Source organism: Anomaloglossus baeobatrachus, chromosome 12 (assembly GCF_048569485.1).
Source record: "Anomaloglossus baeobatrachus isolate aAnoBae1 chromosome 12, aAnoBae1.hap1, whole genome shotgun sequence".
NCBI classification, from domain to species: Eukaryota; Metazoa; Chordata; class Amphibia; order Anura; family Aromobatidae; genus Anomaloglossus; species Anomaloglossus baeobatrachus.
The window spans coordinates 117112257-117133828 of record NC_134364.1 but is presented as its reverse complement, the minus strand read 5'-3'; the positions used below and the strand labels follow the sequence as shown (position 1 = coordinate 117133828).

At 43.1% G+C, this 21572-nt stretch overlaps 1 protein-coding gene across 2 annotated transcripts in view; it reads right to left on the bottom strand.

Annotated features, from left to right (window-relative positions):
* The window catches only part of PLCB2 (phospholipase C beta 2), a 203852-nt gene extending 184431 nt beyond the window's left edge, over positions 1 to 19421 (bottom strand). For both annotated transcript variants that reach the window (XM_075330434.1, XM_075330435.1), the window contains exon 1: positions 19132 to 19421. In XM_075330434.1, the coding sequence (XP_075186549.1) occupies positions 19132 to 19215 (84 nt within the window). In that variant the 5' untranslated portion in view covers positions 19216 to 19421. The remainder of the gene's footprint in view (positions 1 to 19131) is intronic.
* Positions 19422 to 21572: the final 2151 nt, after the last annotated feature.

The following is a 21572-nucleotide window of genomic DNA, read 5'->3' as shown; positions in this document are numbered from 1 at the left end:
TGCACAATACATGCACCTATAAAGAAACACAGCTTTGCTACATACACCCATAGACACAAACAGCACCGCTACATGCACAATACATGCACCTATAAACAAATACAGCCTTGCTACATACACCCATAGACACAAACAGCTCTGCTACATGCATAATACATGCACCTATAGACAAACACAGCTCTGCTACATGCACCCATAGACACCAACAGCTCTGCTACATGCATAATACATGCACCTATAAACAAACACAGCTTTGCTACATACACCCATAGACACAAACAGCTCTGCTACATGCACAATACATGCACCTATAGACAAATACAGCCTTGCTACATGCACCCATAGACACAAACAGCTCTGCTACATGCACAATACATGCACCTATAGACAAATACAGCCTTGCTACATGCACCCATAGACACACACAGCTCTGCTACATGCATAATACATGCACCTATAAACAAACACAGCTCTGCTACATACACCCATAGACACAAACAGCACCGCTACATGCACAATACATGCACCTATAGACAAACACAGCTCTGCTACATGCACCCATAGACACCAACAGCTCTGCTATATGCATAATACATGCACCTATAGACAAACACAGCTCTGCTACATGCACCCATAGACACCAACAGCTCTGCTACATGCACAATACATGCACCTATAGACAAACACAGCTCTGCTACATGCACCCATAGACACCAACAGCTATGCTACATGCACAATACATGCACCTATAGACAAACACAGCTCTGCTACGTGCACCCATAGACACCAACAGCTCTGCTACATGCACAATACATGCCTATAGACAAACACAGCTCTGCTACATGCACCCATAGACACAAACAGCTCTGCTACATGCACAATACATGCACCTATAGACAAACACAGCTCGGCTACATGCACCCATAGACACAAACAGCTCTGCTACATGCACAATACATGCACCTATAGACAAACACAGCTTTGCTACATACACCCATAGACACAAACAGCACCGCTACATGCACAATACATGCACCTATAGACAAACACAGCTCTGCTACGTGCACCAATAGACACCAACAGCTCTGCTACATGCACAATACATGCCTATTGACAAACACAGCTCTATTACATGCACCCATAGACACACACAGCAAAAAACACACAGTTTGAGTCAGCTACACCTTGCATGCTCTTGCATTCTGTTCCTGCTTCAGCTCAGAGGGATACGCTGTGTGGCACGTGGCAATAGGAAAAACAAATACAGTTTTGCACGTGTCCCCCTCCCTGCGTGGAGTGGGTTTTTTACTGTTGACCGATGGAAGGATTGTAATTTAATAAAAGCGCAATTTTGAAATAATCCTCAAGTCCATGGTGCATCACTGGAGAAAAAAACTTTGTTCGTTTTTCTCATAGAGACACACAGCCCTACAAGAGGTACATTTATTTACACACACTAAATATTACCTCAACTTGCAGCTCCTGATCGGTGCAGAGCAGAAGAAGAGCCAGTGGGGGCTGCAGCAGTTGAACAGCTATAGGACCTTCTAGTTCACCTTTCCAGTCATGTGATCAGGCACATGATCAGTCAGATGACCTGGAAGGTCCTTCACCTTTTCAGCTGGTGCAGCCTTCGTTTTGCTCCACACAGTTTCTTATCCTGTTCTGCACGGATCACATAGATCAGTACAGAGCAGGAAGAGAGAGGGCAGATCTCTGTTGGTGGCTCGGGTCCCCCTCTTTGCCTCGATGGAGGCCTCACCCCCTGGGGCTCGGTAAGCAGGGGAATGAAAGGAGAGGGGCTTGAGCTTTCAGCGACCGGGCTCCCCTCCTGGCTTCTGTTCACTGGGCCCCGTACAGGAGTCATGGTTGTAATGCCCTGATGGCAGCCCTGGAGATACCCCATATGTGGTGAAAAACTACAGTGTGGGTAGATGGCAGGGCTCGGAGGGGAAGGAGCACCATTTGACTTTTAGAACATAAAATTGTCTGCAATCTTTATCAGATGCAATGTCGCATTTGCAGAGCCTATGATGTGCCTAAACAGTGAAGCTCCCCCACAAGTGACCCCATTTTGGAAACTAGACTCTTTAAGAAACTTATCTAGATGTGTAGTGAGTATCTTGAACCCCAAGGTGCTTCACAGAATTTTATAATATTAAGCAGTGAAAATAAAAAATTTATATTTTTTCCCACAAACATTGTTTTTCCCCCAAATTTTTAATTTTCACAAGGGTAATAGGTAAAACTGCACCATAAAATGTGTTCTGCAATCTCTCTGGAGTACAATCATACCCCATATGTGGTGAGAAACTACTGTTTGGTTGCAGGACACAGTTAAGAAGGAAAGGAGCACCATTTTGAAGAGGCCCTGACATGCCAAAACAGCGAAAAAACCCCTACAAGTGACCCCATTTTGTTAACTGCATCTCTCAATGAATTCCTATAGGGAATTAGTGAGCATTTTTAACCCTCAAGCGATTCACAGAATTGAATAACATTGGGCTGAGTAAATGAAAATTACAATTTTTTTCCACTAAAATGTTGCTTTGGCTCCAAGTTTTTAATTTTCAAAGGGATAATGGAAAAAAAAAGAATGATACAATTTTTTACACAATGTCTCATGAGTACATCAATACCTAATATGGGGCCGAAGACTGCTTTGCTTCCACAATGCAAAGCTCAGAACGGAAGGAGTACCAAATTATAATGCAGATTTTACTGTTATGGTTTGTGAGTGCCATGTCAATTGGCAGAGCCCCTGAGGTGCCAGATTAGCAGAACCCCCCCAAGTGACCACATTTTACAAACTGCACCTCTCAATGAATTCATCTCTAGGCACATTGGTCACATTAACACAATTTTACACCATTGTGCCGTGAACAAAAATAATTACCTTTTCACCACCAAAAATTGGTCTTAGACCCAGATTTTACCTTTTCACACAGGAAAATGAGTAAAAAATGGCACCAAAGTGTGTCACACAATTTCTGCTGAACGCGGTAATATGTGGCTGTACATTAATGTTTAGTCACACAGCAAGAGTCAGGCGGGAAGGAGAACTATTTGAAGTACAAATTTTCGTACAATAGTTTGCAGACTACACATACAGGGCCCCAAAGTGTCAGAAGAGCAAAATCCCCCTCAAGTGACCCCATTTTGGAAATTACACCCCGCTAGAAATGTATCAAAAATGGAAATCTGCTATTGTAGTGCCCAGCATGTTGTCGTGCCCATAGACTGTGCCTAGCTTGTGCTTCTGAAGACATGCATCCCATAAATTCACTATAGAAATGCAAAAATGTGGATTGCAAATGTGGTTTAGGCAAACTGTGGCTCAGAAGGGAGAGGTCATTTGGATTTGAGGGTGCAGATTTTGCTGGATTTCTTTTTTAGGGTTGAGGAGTTATAGCACTTTTACAGAGCCTTTGTGCTACCAGTAACATGGAAGCCCCCTATATTTCTGTTAACAGATAATGGACCTGAGTGGGGACTTGTGTTTTGAGTTGAATGCTATTTAGTAGTAATTTGGGGTACAGAATATTTTAGATCAGTTCACATTTATCCTGTGCTCTATGCTGAGCACTTACATTACAGTTTCCATCTATGTGTCCAAAATACATGATTCAGGTGAAACCCCCGCCGGATCCTTTCACTAATGAGGCAGCAGAGTTACTCCTGACTCTGTTCGGCCTCTGTTCCATGGTGTCCATCTTTTCAAAGGTGCAACAAACTGTTGTTGACTGCATTTTTGTGTACACCTAAAAATATGCTTAAAAAATAACACCACTGGACAACAGGCCAGACTGGAACTTAAAGTGACCCCCTCTGTCTCAAAGTAATATTTTGTCTGAATTGCTTTTTTCAGAGATTTACATGCAATACCCAATGTAAGCGCTCAGTGTAGAGTGCAGGATAAATGAGAGCCACAACGTACTGCAATCTTTGAGAGGCAGAATAAACAAATCAACAGCAGTTAAAGAATTGGCTTTATCTACTGTTCACTGTATGGTATAAGTGATTAGATGGCTTTATTTCTCTGGTCAGTATGATTACAGCGATACCAGGTTTATACAGGTTTTTTATTTTTGGCAAATATCACTCTTAAAACCTCTTTTTTCACACAATAAAGGTTTTTTGCATCACCACATTTTAAAGGCTATAGTTTTATTTTATTTTTCTGCCGACAGTCATGTGAAGACTTGATTTCTGCGGGATGAGTTTGAGTTTTTATTGGTACCATTTTGGGTCACATCATTTTTTTGATCGCTTTCTATTCTGCTTTTTGTCAGGCAGAAACAAGAAAAAGCAGCAATTCAGGATTTATTTATTTTTTACGCCATTCACCATATTGTAAAAGTGGCAAGACAACTTTATTCTTCAGGTCAGTACGATTACAGCGATACCACATTTATATAGTTTCTTGTTTATATTTTGCCACTTTTACATCATAAAAACTATTTTATACAAAAAAAGGTTTTGCATTACTGTATTCTGAGATCTATATCTTTTTTTTTTTTTTTTGCCAACTGAGCTGTATAGTGGCTTGTTTTTTTGCAGGGCAGGATGTTGTTTTCATCAGTACCATTTTAATTGATATATGACTTTTTGATTGCATTTTAGTCCACTTTATTTGTTAGCTGTATGATGAAAAGACAATTTGTGATTTTTTTTTTTTTTTTTACAGTATTCACTGTAGGGGTTAACTAGTGTGATAGTTTTATAGATCAGGCTGTACTGGATATGTTTATACACAGTGTGTACTTTTTTTGTATATTTTTGTTTTTACATCAATATACATATTTATTGGCCTATTTTTTTCACTTTTTTCATTCTTTATTTCCTGATTTTTTTTATATACTGCAATGCAGGTTTTTCTTTGACATCAAGAAATCAGAATAAACCTTTCCTGTTTTCGGTCAATTAGGAGTCAAAATTATTTATATTTGCCAAATGGTGGAATAATGAGAGACAATGTTTTAAATAATTTTTATTACTTTCTGCAAAGTCAAAAGTTTCCCTACATTTCATTAGTATTTGGTACTATTGCCCTTATACTGTGTGACTTGAGGAAAATGTTTTGGATCTCCTTCCACAGCTTCTCACAATAGATGGTAGGAATTTGGGTCCATTCTTCATGACAGAACTGGTGTAACTGAGCCATGTTTGTAGTTCTCCTTGTCGCTCCGGCCTTTTCAGCTTTGCCCATATATTTTCAATAGGATTGAGATCAGGGCTTTGTGATGGCCACTCCAAAACATTGACATTGCTATCATTAAGCCACTTTGTAACCAGCTTGGCAGTAGCTTCAGGACATTGACCATTTGGAAGATCCTTTTCTGCCCAAGCTTTAAGTACCTGGCTGATGTCTTGAGATGTTCTTCAGTATTGCCACATAATCTTCTTTCCTCGTGATGCCACCTATTTTGTGAACTGCACCATTTTCTCCTGCAGCAAAACAACCCCACAACATCATGCTGCCGCCCCCATGTGTCACAGTTGGGATGGTGTTCTTAGGCTTCAAAGCTTCTTCCTTTTTCCTCCAAACGTAACGATGATCATTATGGCCAAACAGTTCAATTTTAGTTTCGTCACACCACAGGACATGTCTCCAAAAGGACTTTGTTCCTGTGCACATCTGCAAACATTATTCTGGCTTTTTATGTTTCTTTTGGAGTAATGGCTTCTTCCTGGCAAAGTGGCCTTTCAGTCCATGGTGATACAATGCTTGTTTCACTGTGGATAATGATACAATCTTACCAGCTTCCACCAGTATCTTCACAAGGTCTTTTGCTTTTGTTCTTGGGTTGATAAGTACATGTCTGACCAAAAGCACATTCATCTCTGGTACACAGAACCCTTCTCCTTCCTGAGCAGTATGATGGCTGGACATTCCCATCTTGTTTGTACTTGCATATCATTGTTTGTACAGATAAGCGAGGCACCTTCAGGTATCTGGAAATTGCACCCAAGGATGAAACAGACTTGTGCAAGTCCACAATTCCCTTCCTGAGATCCTGGCTGATTTTCTTTTGACTTTCCCATGATGCTACACAAAGACGCTGTGTGTTTCAGGTGTGCATTAAAATACATCCACAGATGTGTCTCTAATTAACTCAGATGTTGCCAATAAACCTATCAGGAGCTTCCAAAGACATGACATCATCATATGGGCGGTCCCATATTGTTTAAATGCATAGTACTCTTAGTTTATGTAAACTTTTGACTTTGCAGAAAGTAATAAAAATGCCTTAACCTCGTTATGAAATATGACATTATGCGTACGTCATGGCTTGTATCGGGGTAATCACCGCCGGCTGCTGCGGGCAGCCAGCGGTGAGTCCTACACATGTCAGCTGATTTGAACAGCTGACATGTGCGGCTATCTTGGTGCTCAGTTGTGCAGTGTGCCCTTCCACTTCTCTTTCTACTCTGGTTAGAGCCTGTTTGTGCTCTCCTCTGAAGGGAGTAGTACACACCATTGTAGGCAATCTTCAGTTTCTTGGCAATTTCTCGCATTGAATATCCTTTATTTTTAAGAACAAGAATAGACTGTCAGGTTTCACATGAAAGTTCTCCTTTTCTGGCCATTTTGAAAGTTTAATGGAACCAACAAATGTAATGCTCCAGATTCTCAACTAGCTTAAAGGAAGGTCAGTTCTATAACTTCTCTAATCAGCAAAACGATTTTCAGCTGTGCTAACATACTTGCACAAGGGTTATGAAGGGATTTCTATACATCTATTAGCCTTCTAACACAGCAAACACAATTTACCATTAGAACACTGGAGTGGTGGTTGTTGGATATGGGCCTCTATACACCTATGTAGATATTAGATTAAAAACCAGACATTTGCAGCCAGAATAGTCATTTACCACAATAACAATGTATAGAGGGGATTTCTGTGTACTTTAATGTTGGCTTCATTGAAAAAAATGTGCTTTTCTTTCAAAAATAAGGAAATTTTTAAGTGACCCTAAACTTTTGAACTGTGGTGTATCTAGAGCTCAGTTACAATATGTCCAAGAAAAGCCTGACCTTAATAGATCAGTGTCTTTTTTTTTCACCCTCAGGGTGACTATGTAAAAATATTTTTTTTTATTTTCACGGTTTTAGGTGGCGCAATCACTTTAGCTTAGAGGAAGTGTCCATGACAGGTTTCCCCAGGTTTAAAGTAAACAATCCGGACTTGCAATGGCCGCGACACTCAAATCCAGAAGACGGCAGGTCTCGTGTTTCTGGATGTGGCTTCCCAGAGCCCGGGGGTTTTGCTTTCTAATTTGCTTGCATTTTCATAGCAAATTAGACTCAAATACGAAGATGAATGCTAAACAAACCACAATTTGTACCAACGCAAACTATACTGAACCCTTTGCTTCCAGATAGTGACTTTAAAGAGTAACTGTTGTTTTAATTTTTATTTAATATGTCAATGATATACATAAAAAAATAATAAAAATCACAATTTTGTAATATCTTATCAAATAACTCCGCTTCTTTCTCCTCCTGGACTGACCTTTCACTTTCAATTCTGTATGACAAATTTTTCCATTAGTGAGATAGTAGATAACAGTTGGTGCTTATAAACTTCTATGGAGATGAGAAGGGGAGGAGCTAGAGGCCAACACAGTATTCCATAGAACTTTATGAGCACCAACTGTCAGCTCCTATCTCCGTAATGGGAAAATCTATATTCACTGAATACAGATTTTACCTGTGAACTAAGGATATTGAAAATGAATGATCAGTCTGGGAGGAGAAAAAAAACAAACAAATTAATTGATATATTACAAAATTAATTATTTTAACATGTACTATTGATTTATGGGGAAAAAATAAACCAGAGCCATGGTTTCTCTACTGCAGTCCTACCAGTGCTCTGAATGCTGAGCCCTGTATAACCCTGCCTTCATCACCAATTGGAAACTTACTGTGTACACTGTGCATAGGCAAAAAGTTGCAAATAAGTGATGAGGGCGGGGTTATACAGAGCAGGGGGACTACTTGGCACGTGACAACTAGTCCTCTTTTCTAGTAAGAAAGTTGAAGAGCTTTAGCGCTGGCATCCCTGCACGGACGCCGACTTACTCACTAAGCTGTCTTTAGTCATGTCATGTCCTGCCTCGCAACCCCCCGGTCTTCCGCATGTGCTGCTGCTTCCTTCCTCTTCCAGGGCGTGTGCACACAGCCCAGGTCTCCCAGGAGTGTGCTTTGGGCATGCGCGCACACCGGCCCTCCTTTTAAAGGGCCAGCATGCTATTTCCAGGAAATGTATGTAAAGCACCCTCCTAGTAGGGGAGGTGCCTCCGCAATGACTTTAGTTAGTTCAGTCTTCAGTCTACTAGCTAGTTACTTGTCAGGTTCCTGAGGTCCTGTCCCGTTATTCCTGTCTCAGTCTCCTGTACCTGCCTTCCAATACCTACCTGTCTCTGCCGCGCCACCATATCTGTCGTACCCGCCTGCCTGTCTGCCTTCGTTATCTTGACTGTGCCTGCCAGTACTTGTGCCCTTACCTGAGTCCGTCAGCTGCCACAGTCCTGGTAATTCTCCTGGAAGTGGTACCAGGCGTCCGCCTCATGGTAGGTGCTTAGCTAAGCCCCTCCCACTAAAGGGTAAGCCCGGGTTCCCCCTGTGGTCCAGTGGATCCACTAATCCCACTCACTGCCCCTACACCAGGTGCGAGCGTTACAACAGCTTTGCAAATGTGGGGTCCTAGTAAATTAAGGCACTCCAAGGTCTCCGCGCCTGGGGCAGCTCGGACTCTCAAACTACTTAGCCCCTGAGCCAGGGTGCCGGAGTCAACGGATCGTATGACCATATAAATCAACCAGCAGAGACACCGAAGTATGCACGCTACTTTTGTCCTTTTGTGTCAGTGCACATGGAAGCCGGATGTATGTTCCCTTGGCTTTACTGGTGTGTTGCGTGTATGGGATTCGGTCGTGGTAGAGTGAGTCCATAAGAACAGAGAACTAGAGGAATAGTAAACCTACTGCCATGTAGTCCTCCATATTTATAAGTTCTGCATAATCATACCCCATCACTGATTGGCAGCTTTTTGCCTATGCAGTGTATACAAACATCTGCCAATCAGTGATGTGGGCGGGGTTATACAGAGCTCAGCTTTCAGAGGCCTGGTAGACCTGCAGCAGAGAAAACTGTGATTTTACCAAAATGACAGCAAGCAGCCCAGTAAATGATATATCACTGGAATCAGGATCTTTACCCTGACATCATACTGCTCTCACATGGAGTAGCGAAAACCTGGTGATAAATTTATTTTAACCCATTAACGCCCCATGATGGATAAGTTCATCATGCAGTGATTTAGGGACTTTGGATTGGATTCAGAAGCAGAGCCTGCTCCACAGAGGGAAGACGCCATCTATATTATAAAAAAATAAAAAATATACATCTTTAAAAATAAAAATGTTATAGCTTTTGGAAAGTGGCTATTTTTTTTATTTTTTATTTTTATTTTATTTTTTTTACAAATTTTTGAATATTTTTCATTACTTATATAAAATCCTCATAATCGTACTGACCAGGAAAATCATATTTACAGGTCATTTTTACTTCACAAAACACAAAAAAATCAATTGTGGAATCGAGTTGGGTGTTATTTGTAATTTCGCTTAACTTTATTTTTTTTTCCCATTTTCCTCTAAACTATATGAGAAAATGGATAATGTCATTCAAAAGTACAACTAGTCCGGCCAAAAAAAAAATATGCCCTTATGTGGCTGTGTCAGCTTAAAAAATAAAAATTATGGCTCCTGGGAGAAAGGGAGAGAAAAATGGAAGTGCAAAAATGAAAAATTGCTGTGTCCTTAAAGGGGTTTTCCCACTAATAAAGCTACTTTTACAGTTGATCTTAATTAATAGATCTTGGAATAATAATAGTTTCCACAATGGGATGAGTTATTCCAAGACCTATTGATTAAGATCAACTTTAAAATTAGTTTTGTTCATGGGAAAAGCCCTTAAAGGGGTTTGGTTCAAGGTGTTGTCCAGTATTAGGATGGATTATTAATATTATTAGGCCAGAAAACTCCTTGAAGATACTTATTTATCATTGTGACGAACAAACAAACCGGAAGTCAGGACCAGGAGGTCACGTATGGAACACAGGGATGAAGGAAAGCCAAGGTCACAGCACATGCCGGAGGTCAGAAGCCAGGAAGTTATGTAAGGTACACTGGGTGGAAGAAGAGCCGAGGTCAGGGTACAAGCCGGTGGTCAGAAGCTAGGAAGTCACATAAGATACACTAGGGAAAAGCATAGCCGAGGTCAGGGTACAAGCCAGAGGTCAGAAGCAATGTCAGAGTCAGAGACAAGGGACGAGAGGGATAACAACAGGTCTGGGGTAGGAGGACAAGATCAAAGCACAAACGGGAGCCAGAGCACTTACTGGAGGCAGGAACTACGACTGGCAGCGTTTCGGGTGAGGTTGCTTCCTAATGAAGCAGAGCAATCACCCAGAAAGAGGTGCCTGGAGAGAGGCCCCTTTCAACACCAGTGCAGGAACTGAGGATGGGAACCACCCGTCCATCGGCGCAAAATACAAAAAAGAACATAGGCTCTGCTGGAGAGCAGAGCACCACGGATCAGAACCAGGACAATCCGGTATGAATAGGTTATTCTAAACCTTTTATGCATCTATTAATCTTCACATGATCATTTGATTCCTAGGATGTACTAAATTTGGTGGCGCCTTGTGGGTCTGTTTGTTGCATCCAAAATACAAACAGTTAAATCTAGACTATCTCGGTCAGCCCCACAGGATGGGCCCTTGGACCGTAGACTCAATGCTGCTGAACATAAAGTGGGATAAGACGTACGAGAAGACTTAGGCTAAGTTCACACTTCCATTGTTTTGCTTCCGTCAGGTTCGTTGTTGCGACGCCACGATGGTTCCGTCGTTTTTTAGATGTCAACTGATGCAATGGATGTGTTATTTTACAGCATTCCGTTCACAGAAATCCTGTGAAAAAACTGATCCGTCGCGTCCGTTACATCCGTTGTGCGTCCGTTTTTTGACTGATTTGATGTGATCTGTTTGTGTTTGGGACAGCCCAATGGGAGTGCCAAATATGCTGGGCATGCTCAGTAGAGCATGATGGAATCCAGCACTGGATTCCGTCGTGTGACGGATTACGGCGGAATCCAACACCATAGACATCCATTATAGCTTGTGACGGATGGTGACGGATACCTGCGGAGTGCGTCTTTTTGCCACTCCAACAAACATGACATTCAGCGCTGCTTCCACTAAACGACTGATTTGTCACGCGGCGGATGCAACGTAGGGCCATCAGTCACAATCTGTCGCTAATACAAGTCTATGGGGAAAAACCGGATTCCTGCAAAATATTTTGCAGGATACCGTAATTCCTCAAGGCGACGGATTGCGACGGAAGCAAAAGAACGGAAATGTGAACTTACCCTAAGATACACTCCTAGTTAAAGTAGCTGATGCAAGTTAAGAAAATCTGTGGAAAGCTGTTTCAGGGGTTTTGCCCCTCATCAGTACAAAGCAGGGTACTAGTTGTCTTAGGCCTGCATCACATCCGTGCCGCCGGTACGTGTTTGGGACTTTTTGACACATACCGGCGGCACGAACACACGTGCACCAATGTTATCCTATGGTAACAGGCACACACACGTAAAGCCACACCGAACGTGTGTCTGTGTGGTTTGTATGTGTGTGCGTTTTTTAACACGGATGACATGTCCATGTTTCACCGGTATCATGCAGACATGGACCCGCTAAAGTCAATGGGTCTGTGTCTGCACGTACGTGACACGGACGTGTGTTTTCTGTACGGTTCGTGTGTTTTTGGTTTTTTTGTTTTTTAACACTAGAACTACTAGACTCGTGACACCTATATAGAAATACATGGTGCAAAGTAGTCAAAATGACTATCTCAGTAGTTCTAGTGTTAAATGGTGAAACGGCTCAAGACACACGGACTGCACACGGACATGACACGTACGTATCTCACGCATACACGGACATTCAACACGCACGCACGGCAAGCATACGCCATCACACTCATGTCACACGTACCGGAGAAACGGGCATCCAAAACGGAACACGGACCCGAAAAATGGACCGCGAGACACGCACGTGTTTTTTGCAGACGTGTGTTTCAGGCCTTAAAGGGGTATTACCATCTCCAAGATCCTATCCCAATATATTGTAGGTGTGATAATAATATTAGCAAATACCTTCAATTAGAAATGTGGTATAGTTCTCCTGATATAGGCATGTCTCTTACCTCATGTGCAGGGCATTGCAACTAAGGTATCTATAGTTATGACAACAAGCAAATAACTAACTGTCACTATATGAATACACATTACCATGAATTCATGGTTACGTCTACTCATATAGTGACAGTTAGTTAGTTGCTTGTGGTCAGAACCATGGATACCTTAGCTGCAATGCCCTGCACATGAGGTAAGAGACATGGCTAATCAGGAGAACTATACTACATTTCTAATTGAAGGTAATATTATTATTATTATTATTATTATTATTATTATTATCACCTAGTATATATTGGGATAGGATCTTGGAGATGGGAATACCCCTTTTACCAGTTTTTTACCTTGTCTGGCAACATTGCTTCCAATCTCCTCCCTTTAACCATGCCGTTCATCCAACCAGTAAATCAAAGTTATATTGAGATGTAATCTTATCTCAGACATGCCTGGAATATGCAGGTCCTCAAGAACAGGGCTCTGTCTTGTGCTATGAGCAGAGATGTGGCCGCACTTCTGCAACTTCTCCAATTCTATAACATGTCCCCCAAAAAGCTGCGCGTACTTTAATAGTTCTTAAAACTATAAGATTAATGCAGTCGACACAAAATCCTTTATGAGCAAAACAAAGAAAACTCCGAATCCAGATTTTAACAATCTACATTGCAGGATATTCCAGTGATACATTGCAGCAAACCATCAGCTCAGGAGAGACTTGTGCAGCTCACACAGGAATATACCAATGATACAATGCTAAGAAACCGAAACACAAAGGGGCTTCATTCACTATTAGCATTTTTGTTTTTTAACTGCCTCTTTTTTTTTCTCTTCTTACTTTTATTCCCTTTTTTGTGCCAAATTTTCAAAATGACACACTTAATTCATGAAAAAAAAAGTTTCTTAATTTGTTCTTTTTTGTGTTTTTGTAGTGCAAAAACTCACATGTTCCTATAAAAATGTTGTAAAACTTTCACCCAAATTACGTGTGTACATAAAGTCACTCCAGGGGAAGAATGGAGTACATTTGCACAAAGTTTTGAAAATGTTGACACTGAATTAATGAATCGACAACAAATTTGAACATCTCAAAAAATAAGGCAAAAAAACAAATCTAATATATAAAGCTGAATGTGAGTGTGTGTGTGGGTGTCCGGGATTGACATCTGCACCATCGCAGCTACAGCCACAAAATTTTGCACACGCACACTTCTGGCCCCCGAGAGCTTCATAGGCTATGTTTTGAGGGGAAATTTTAACCCCGCGCTTTACAGTTATTCATCAAAAAACCTGCCTCCATTAAAGCGAATGGAGCTGGGAGCCACAGTGCAGCCACAACTTCAGAAGAATGCGCAGCCACGCCCTTATATGGAATGTTGGCGTGTCACAATGCAGCCAGGGAAAGAGCCAGACACAGACAGGGAAAGAGGCAGACACAGACAGGGTAAGAAGCAGACATAGACAGGGTAAGAGAGAGACACAAAGAGACAGACACAGACAAAGAGACAGACTGCCAGGGAAAAAGACAGACAGGGAAAGAGAGGGAAAGAGAGAGACAGGTTAAGAGACAGACACAGACAGGTAAAGAGACAGACAAAGAGACAGAGACAGACACAGGGAAACAGACAGGGAAAGAGAGGGAAAGAGACAGACAGGGTAAGAGACAGACAAAGATAGGTAAAGAGACAGACAAAGAGACAGACACAGGGAAAGAGACAGGGAAAGAGGGAAAGAGACAGATAGGGAAAGAGACAGACAGGGAAAGTGACAGAGATAGAGAGACAGACAGGGAAAGAAATTGAGACAGACGGAGAAAGAGACAGAGACAGTCAGAGACAGACAGGGAAAGAGACAGACAGACAAAGAGATAGTGAGAGAGACAGATAGATATATACAGAGGGGGAGACAGACATTATAATTACATTTATATCTATTTGTTTTGTGGTTTTTGTGTGCAGAATACATTTTTGTTAATACATTCTATTTTGTTAACAGCAGTTATTAACCCGGGCGATGCCGGGTAGTACAGCTAGTTATAAAATAAAGTTTAACCCCTTAAGGACGAAGCCAGGTTTGTACTTAATGGCCACGCCATTTTTTGCAATTCTGACCAGTGTCCCTTTATGAGGTTATAACTCTGGAACGCTTCAGCGGATCCCGCTGATTCTGAGACTGTTTTTTCGTGACATATTGGGCTTCATGATAGGAGTAAATTTAGGACGATATTTCTTACTTTTATTTGTGAAAAAAAATCGGAAATTTGATGAAAATTTTAAAAATTTAGCAATTTTCAAACTATTAATTGTTATGCTCATAAATCCCAGAGTATGTAAGACAAATAGTTACAAATAACGCTTCCCACTTGTCTGCTTTACATCAGCGCCATTTTTGAAACAAAATTTATTTGGTTACCAAGTTAGAAGGCTTCAAATTTCATCAGCAATTTATCATTTTTCCAGCAAAATTTACAAAATCATTTTTTTAGGGACCACATCACATTTGAAGTGACTTTTAGAGGCCTATATGACAGAAAATACCCAAAAGTGACCCCATTCTAAAAACTGTACCCCTCAATGTACTCAAAACCACATGCAAAAAGTTTATTAACCCTTCAGGTGCTTCACAGGGACTAAAGGCCCCGTCACACACAGAGATAAATCTTTGGCAGATCTGTGGTTGCAGTGAAATCATGGACATATTGTTCCATTTGTACACAGCCACAAACCTGGCACTGATTGTCCACAATTTCACTGCAACCAAATCGACGTGGAATGGAAAAAAAAAATAAAAATTATAATTTTACCTAAAAATGTTGCTCTAGACCCAATTTATCACTTTTAGAAGAAATAACACAACAAAATGCACCACAAAATGTGTTACCCGGTTTCTTCTGAGCGCAGCTGATAACCCACATGTGGTCAGAAACCTCTGTTTGGACAAATAGGAGGGCTCGGAACAGAAGGAGCAATATTGGAAAGCAAATTTGGCTGAAATAAATTGCGGGCACCATGTTGTACATGTCACATTTGTAGGGCTCCTAAGATGCCTAAACAGCAGAAACCTCCCACAAGTGACCCCTTTTTGGAAACTAGACCCCCTCAAGCAGCGTCGGACTGGCTACAGGAGGAATCTCCAGTAATGCCAGGCTTGGATTCGGGTATCTGCATTGCACTCCGGCGCTCTCGCCTGAGCTCCGACGTGCAGCCTAGACTGTACCGCGAACGCCGAGTGAATGATTCCCCGGCGATTACGGTTCAGTTCATGACAGCTGCAGACAGACCGGGGTGCTCTCCGGTGCTCTCCGGAGTTCAGGTTAGAGCACTGGAGATCACCCCGGCCTGTCTGCAGCTGTCATGAAGTGAACCGCAATCGCTGGGGAATCAATCACTCTCGTTGCTCGCGGTACAGTCTAGGCTGCACGTTGGAGCTCAGGTGAGCGCTCCGGAGTGCAATGCAGATACCCAAATCCAGGCCTGGCATTACTGGAGATTCCTCCGGTAGCCAGTCCGACGCTGCCCTCAAGGAATTTATATAGATGTTTGGTGAGCACCTTGAACCCCCGGGTGCTGCACAGAAGTTTATAATGTTGAGCCGTGAAAATTAAAAAAATACATTTTTACCACAAAATTGTTACTTCAACCAGATAGCTTTTTTTTTTTACAAGAGTAACAGGAAAAAATTCTGCATAAAATTTATTGTGCAATCTCTCCTGAGTATGCCGATACCTCGTGTGGTGGAAATCAACTGTTTGGGTGCACGGCAAGGCTCAGAAGGGAAGGAGCGCCATTTGACTGCAAAATTGGCTGCATCATTAGCGGACGCTATGCGTTTTAGAGCCCCTAAGGTGCCTCAACAGTAGAGCTCTCCCACAAGTGACCCCATTCTGGAAACAAGACACCTCAAGGATTTTATCTAGGGGCATAATGAGCATTTTGAATACAGTAGTGGTACACAGAATTTGATAACTTTAGGTCACCATATTGAAAATTTTAAAAAACATTTTTCACAAAAATGTTGATTTAGCACCAAATTTCTGATATTTTGAAGAGGCAACACCAAAAAGTGGATCCCATAGTTTGTTACCCAATTTCTTATAAGCAGATATGAGTGGATACCCCACATGTGGTCAAAAACCTCAGTTTGGACAAATGGGAGGGCTTGGAATGGAAAGAGCACCATTTGAATTTTGGAAAAGTTGAAATAAATTGCGGGCACCATGTCGTATTTGTAGGGCCCCTAAAGGTACCTACACGGCAGAAACCCCCACAAGTGACCCCATTTTGGAAACTATACTCCTCAAAGATTTTATTCAGGCATACAGTGAGCATTTTGAATACACAGGTACTTCACAAAAATGTTGCTGTAGTGCCAAATTTCTCACTTTTAGGCTATGTGCCCACAATCCAGCGACACTGTGTCTAGTACACAGTGTCAGCCCTCCTTCGGAGATGAGAGTGTTGTCCACGGGAGATCATGCCCATGATCCGGGTTCAGGCTGCTGCAGAGTTTAGCTCTATTCTCCCCGCAGAGAACATTCTCGTCTCCACAGAATATATTGACATGCTGAGACTCGGGAAGCTGCGCCGCAGGTCGGTTATTACTGCACAGAAAATAAGCACAGTGGGCACTAAAGGGTGTTTAGCCTTGTATTTAGTAAAAAAATAAATAAATAATTAAAATAAACAATGTGAGGTCCCCCATATTTTTGATAGCCAGCTAGGGTAAAGCAGACGGCTTCAGCCTGCAGAACACAGCTGGCAGCTTCACCTTGGCTGGTAATCCAAAACAGAGGGCACCCCACGCTGTTTTTTTTTATTATTTATAAATAAATAATTAAAAAGAGTTGGGATCCCCCCAATTTGGATCACCAGCCAAGGTGAAGCTGACAGCTGTGGTCTGGTATTCTCAGGGTGGGAAGAGCCATGGTTATTGGACTCTTCCCAGCCTAAAAATAGCAGGCCGCAGCCACCCCGCAGTTATGATGTCACAGGATCTATCAGATCCCCAACTCACTAACTGTCAGTAATAAAAAAAAAATAGACAACAAAAAAAATTTTATTTGAAAAAACACTCCCCAACACATTCCCTTTTTCACCAATTTATTGAAAAGAGAAAAAAAATCGGGTCTGCTGTAATCCATTTTGGAGGTCCCACAACGACTCTGGACCTTCTAGAACATGGGGTACGCTCAGAGAACGTATCGCCAATTTTCTAGGAGTGTAGACCCTCCATGAGTGTGGGTGCAATGATACTGCACCCATTCTCCCGGGTACACAGCAGTAGTGTGAGTCCTGTAAGCTCAGTGTCTCTGAAAGCGGGAAGCTGAGCTGACAGCCACTGTGTGCGCATGCAGCCAGCACCTATTGTGAAGGAGGAAGTATCGCGGGGGATTAACACTGAGCAAGGCACCGGGAAACAACGGGGGGGGGTTATAGGTGTTGAGCTGTCTGGACCTGGGGAGGAGTTTTCTGTCGCATATGTCATGACATGTGTGACAAATCAGAGGAGGAGGATGAATGCGGGTAGTGCGCGCCGCCATCTTGGATTATGGAGAAGGGATTGGAGGTCGGGGGGTCACTTTGGTGACACTAGGGGACCGGAGGGAACAAGGGATGAGATTTATCTCCCATCTGACATGTTTGATCATGCCAGGTGGGAGATAAATAATTTTTTACCAGCGCTGTCATTTACTGTAATGTGACCATCGTTATACGGTGTATACCGATGATCACGTGAGTAGGGACTAGAAAAAACAACCTGAATCATGATCTCCAGGGTCTCAGCTACCCCCGGTAACTGAAACCCCGGAGATTTTACGATGCTGGGGGGCACTATTTACTTTTTTCTGCCTGACGTTTATAAACGGCGGATCAGAATAAGTAGCTTATTCTGCCGCCGTTTAAGGCTGTCGTAATGGGGCTAAAAAGGCATAAACTAAACAATTATGCATAAATGAAAAGCATAAAAACATGAAAAATAAAAAAAATAAAAAGGTGCAAAAGCGATAATGAAAGTTTCTTAGAAACGAAATAGTGAATAGTAAAATCATGAGACTCCTTTGAAGATTTATTCGTTCCCATCTTAGGCTATGTGCACATTGAACTTTTCAAAGAGTTTCCGAAGCAGAAACTGGTAAAGTGCACAATACATCTATTTCAGGTGGATTCTGTCCATAGTTTGGCTGGAAAAAAAAAGCCATAAAACTTGGACATAATGCAAAGCAATGTCAAAACGACATTGCTGTTCTCATGTGTTGTGTTACCGCTTCGGGGTTCTGAAACCCTGAAACAGTGATGTTCATTCTTTGGGTCACGATAACAATGGCAAACCGTTTCAGTAAAATCCCAGTGCGTATGCCAACGTTTAAACAATGCCATCTACATTTTAGCAAAAACTTTGCAAATCTAGAAACTCTTGAAATTTGAAGTTTCCGCTCTGAAAACTCTGCAAAAAGACTTTGTGCGCACATTTCCTTAGGCAATGTCCACATGGAGTTTTTCACAACGTTTTTGGAGCAGAAACTTTCCATATTTCAAAAATTCCTTAAAAACTGTAAAAAGACTCCGGAGTTTGTTTTTCAAAGAGTTTTTAAAGAAGAAACTGAATGGAACTCATCAAATCCTTCAAATATCAAAACTGCTCAAAAACTTCCAGTTTCCACTTAGTTTATGCTCTGAAAACTTAGCAAGCGACCCCATGTCACACGCTCACCAGATAGGTCATAACCTAGCATACGGACTACTTGGTGTCCAACCAACAGAGCTCAGAAATTTCCCTACAATTTTTTTTTGGGGGGAGGGGTGCAAACTACACTCCTTCACATTTACTTATTTAATTACCTAAGAGCAGTGGACACTTTTACTTACATCATCCCATTTTATGAATCGCTCCCCTTTGGATAGGTAGGTCTTGATCTCGGAGAGGGTCAGGATAGGCGTTATCATGGACATCCTGGATTGTGACGGCTGTCTTGCTTGCTGGCTGTCACATCGTGTGTCTTGTAGCGTGTGCTCCTTCTGCCATCCCTTTCAGGGCTTCCTGGTTTTGTAGCCAGAGGTTTCTACAACCAAATCATGCAGTCACCCTCAATCTGCATTGTAAATAAGCCGGCCGGGGAGCGATCGCCTTTCAGCGTCCCGGGGATGTGCTGTGGGATGAATAATCTGCTCGCAAATAAATAAATTATTCGTAAATATGCTTCAGCAAGTTACACCAAGGAACTTCCTTTTTTCTTTAGAATTCACACTTCCGGAGGGTCCACCAGTTTATCTTGACTGTTTCATCACAGCGCTGCTACCTATTGAGTAATTGACAGCACTACTATGTGGAAAGTTTAGAGAAGCCCTGAATAATGTTATCAAGCAACGTAATGGAGAGTATGATCTGACGCTGTAATCTCTTGAAACATCATGATGAGACACTAACAAGACGTGGAAACCACCACAGATAGAATATAAAAAGTGATGATTGCTTGAAAACTTAAAAGGGTAATCCAGCCTTTAGGAATTGATGGTTCATCTGTAGCGCCCCATGGGGCAGGCGGTCAGCCTACTCGTTGCCGGGCCGTTTCGGGTCGGGTCAGGCGTTGTCACGGGGTGGCCTTGACCGGTTCCGTTGCCCCGATGCGTACAGTAAATGGTGGTGAAAGCGGGGTGTTGGGAAAAGTTTGTCGTGATACCACCTGTGGTATGCGGCCAGGGAATAGCCGCCGCTGCAGAATTCCTCTCCGGGGCAGGTGTTAAGGCACCAGGATGGTATCGCTCCCCACAGGCGGAGCGGGCCCCGGGTTGATAGTGAGGGTAGTCATGGCCATTGGCGTAAGGAAAAGCCAACACAGTCTCTGCGGGTTCAGGGTGTAGTTTACTCACAACTTCGGCTGCCAGCCTAATCACACTGGTCACTGCTGTGATGGGCTCCCGTCAATCCCAGATCCGGTAGGGGGTCACCACTGGTGTTTTGAAAGAGAAGGAGTGAGAGTCCTATTTCTAGGGTGTCCCTCTCCACAGTTAGGGAGTCTGTCCGCAGACGGGTCTGTCTTTCATGTGCGTGTGTTGTACCTATTTCTACTCCAAGTGGAACCCGCCCCCCAGGTGGCTGGCTTCAGTGACCGGGAAGTCCATGTTCGTATGGCCACCCCCTGCCTACCCTGAGCCAACTCACTCTGTGTGAAGGCTCCTGAGCTGTCTGTAGTGTGTGTGAATGTGGAACACCGGTGATTAACCCCCTCCTTACCTGAGATAGATACCGCAACCTGCAGTACCCTATGGCGACCAGAGCCTAAGGGGCGCCACATTCCCCCTTGGCAAATGGCAGTACTCCCGGGCTGCAGCTGTCCTGCCACAGGGCTATGGGGTACTCGGTCCCGGGCGGTGTACTACTGGGATGAGTCTCTGGGTGGCCGTTGCCTGATTCCATGACCCTGGGGGTCACTTTAAAAGGGGTTATTTACAGGGGAATGTTCAATAAAGTTTATGTCATGACGCCACTTGCGGGTCGCGGTTATGGAGATAGAATCGCTGCTGCACAGTCTCTCCGCTTGGGCTGATGTTCATGGCAGCCTGGATGTTGGTCTGTCCACAAGTAGGACCGGGGCCCCAGGGGGTAGGTGATGGAGTTAGACACGGGAATAAGTTAGGCCACACAAAGGGTTGATGTGTAACTGGTTCTCTTTCCTCACAGTGGATGATAACTGGTCCCCGGAGGAAGGCTGCTGTTCACCTCTGGGTCCCTTAGTCCCAGTGTCGAGTTGATGACCTGGTGGCTTCTTTCCCCTGCACATCTCTCGAGTTGGCTTGGAGCGTCTGGGGGTCCCCTCCTGTTTGTCTTTCAGTCTCTGGTCCATACAGCGGCAGTGTGAACCCTGTAGGGTCAGTGTTCCATTCCGATCCCTGGTTCTCCTGTTACTGCTGGTGCCCCCGGACTTCTGAGGTCAGTGAGGTCCTGGATGGTCCCCTCACTGTGCAGATTTTATCAGGTCTGCCTGGAGCGTTTGCCTGACCCAGGGCTCTGTACCCCATCAGTGCTATGGTTCCGGGAGTACTTCTCCATACTCCACTGGCAGCCACACGCCTGGGCCCTTAGGTCACCATCACACTCCCCTGTCAGAGCTGTTACGTCCGTTCTCCCTCACTTCCACTTACTAACTGTCTAACTGTCCGTACCCTCCCACATGGTTGTCATCTAGTGGACTGGATCGGCTCCACCCCTGGGTGCCTATCCATTGGGTCCACTCTAGTCTGTCACAAGTCTGTGGATGGGGAGAACTGGGATTTTAATGTGTTTTGCTGTTACCGGCACTGGTCTTCCA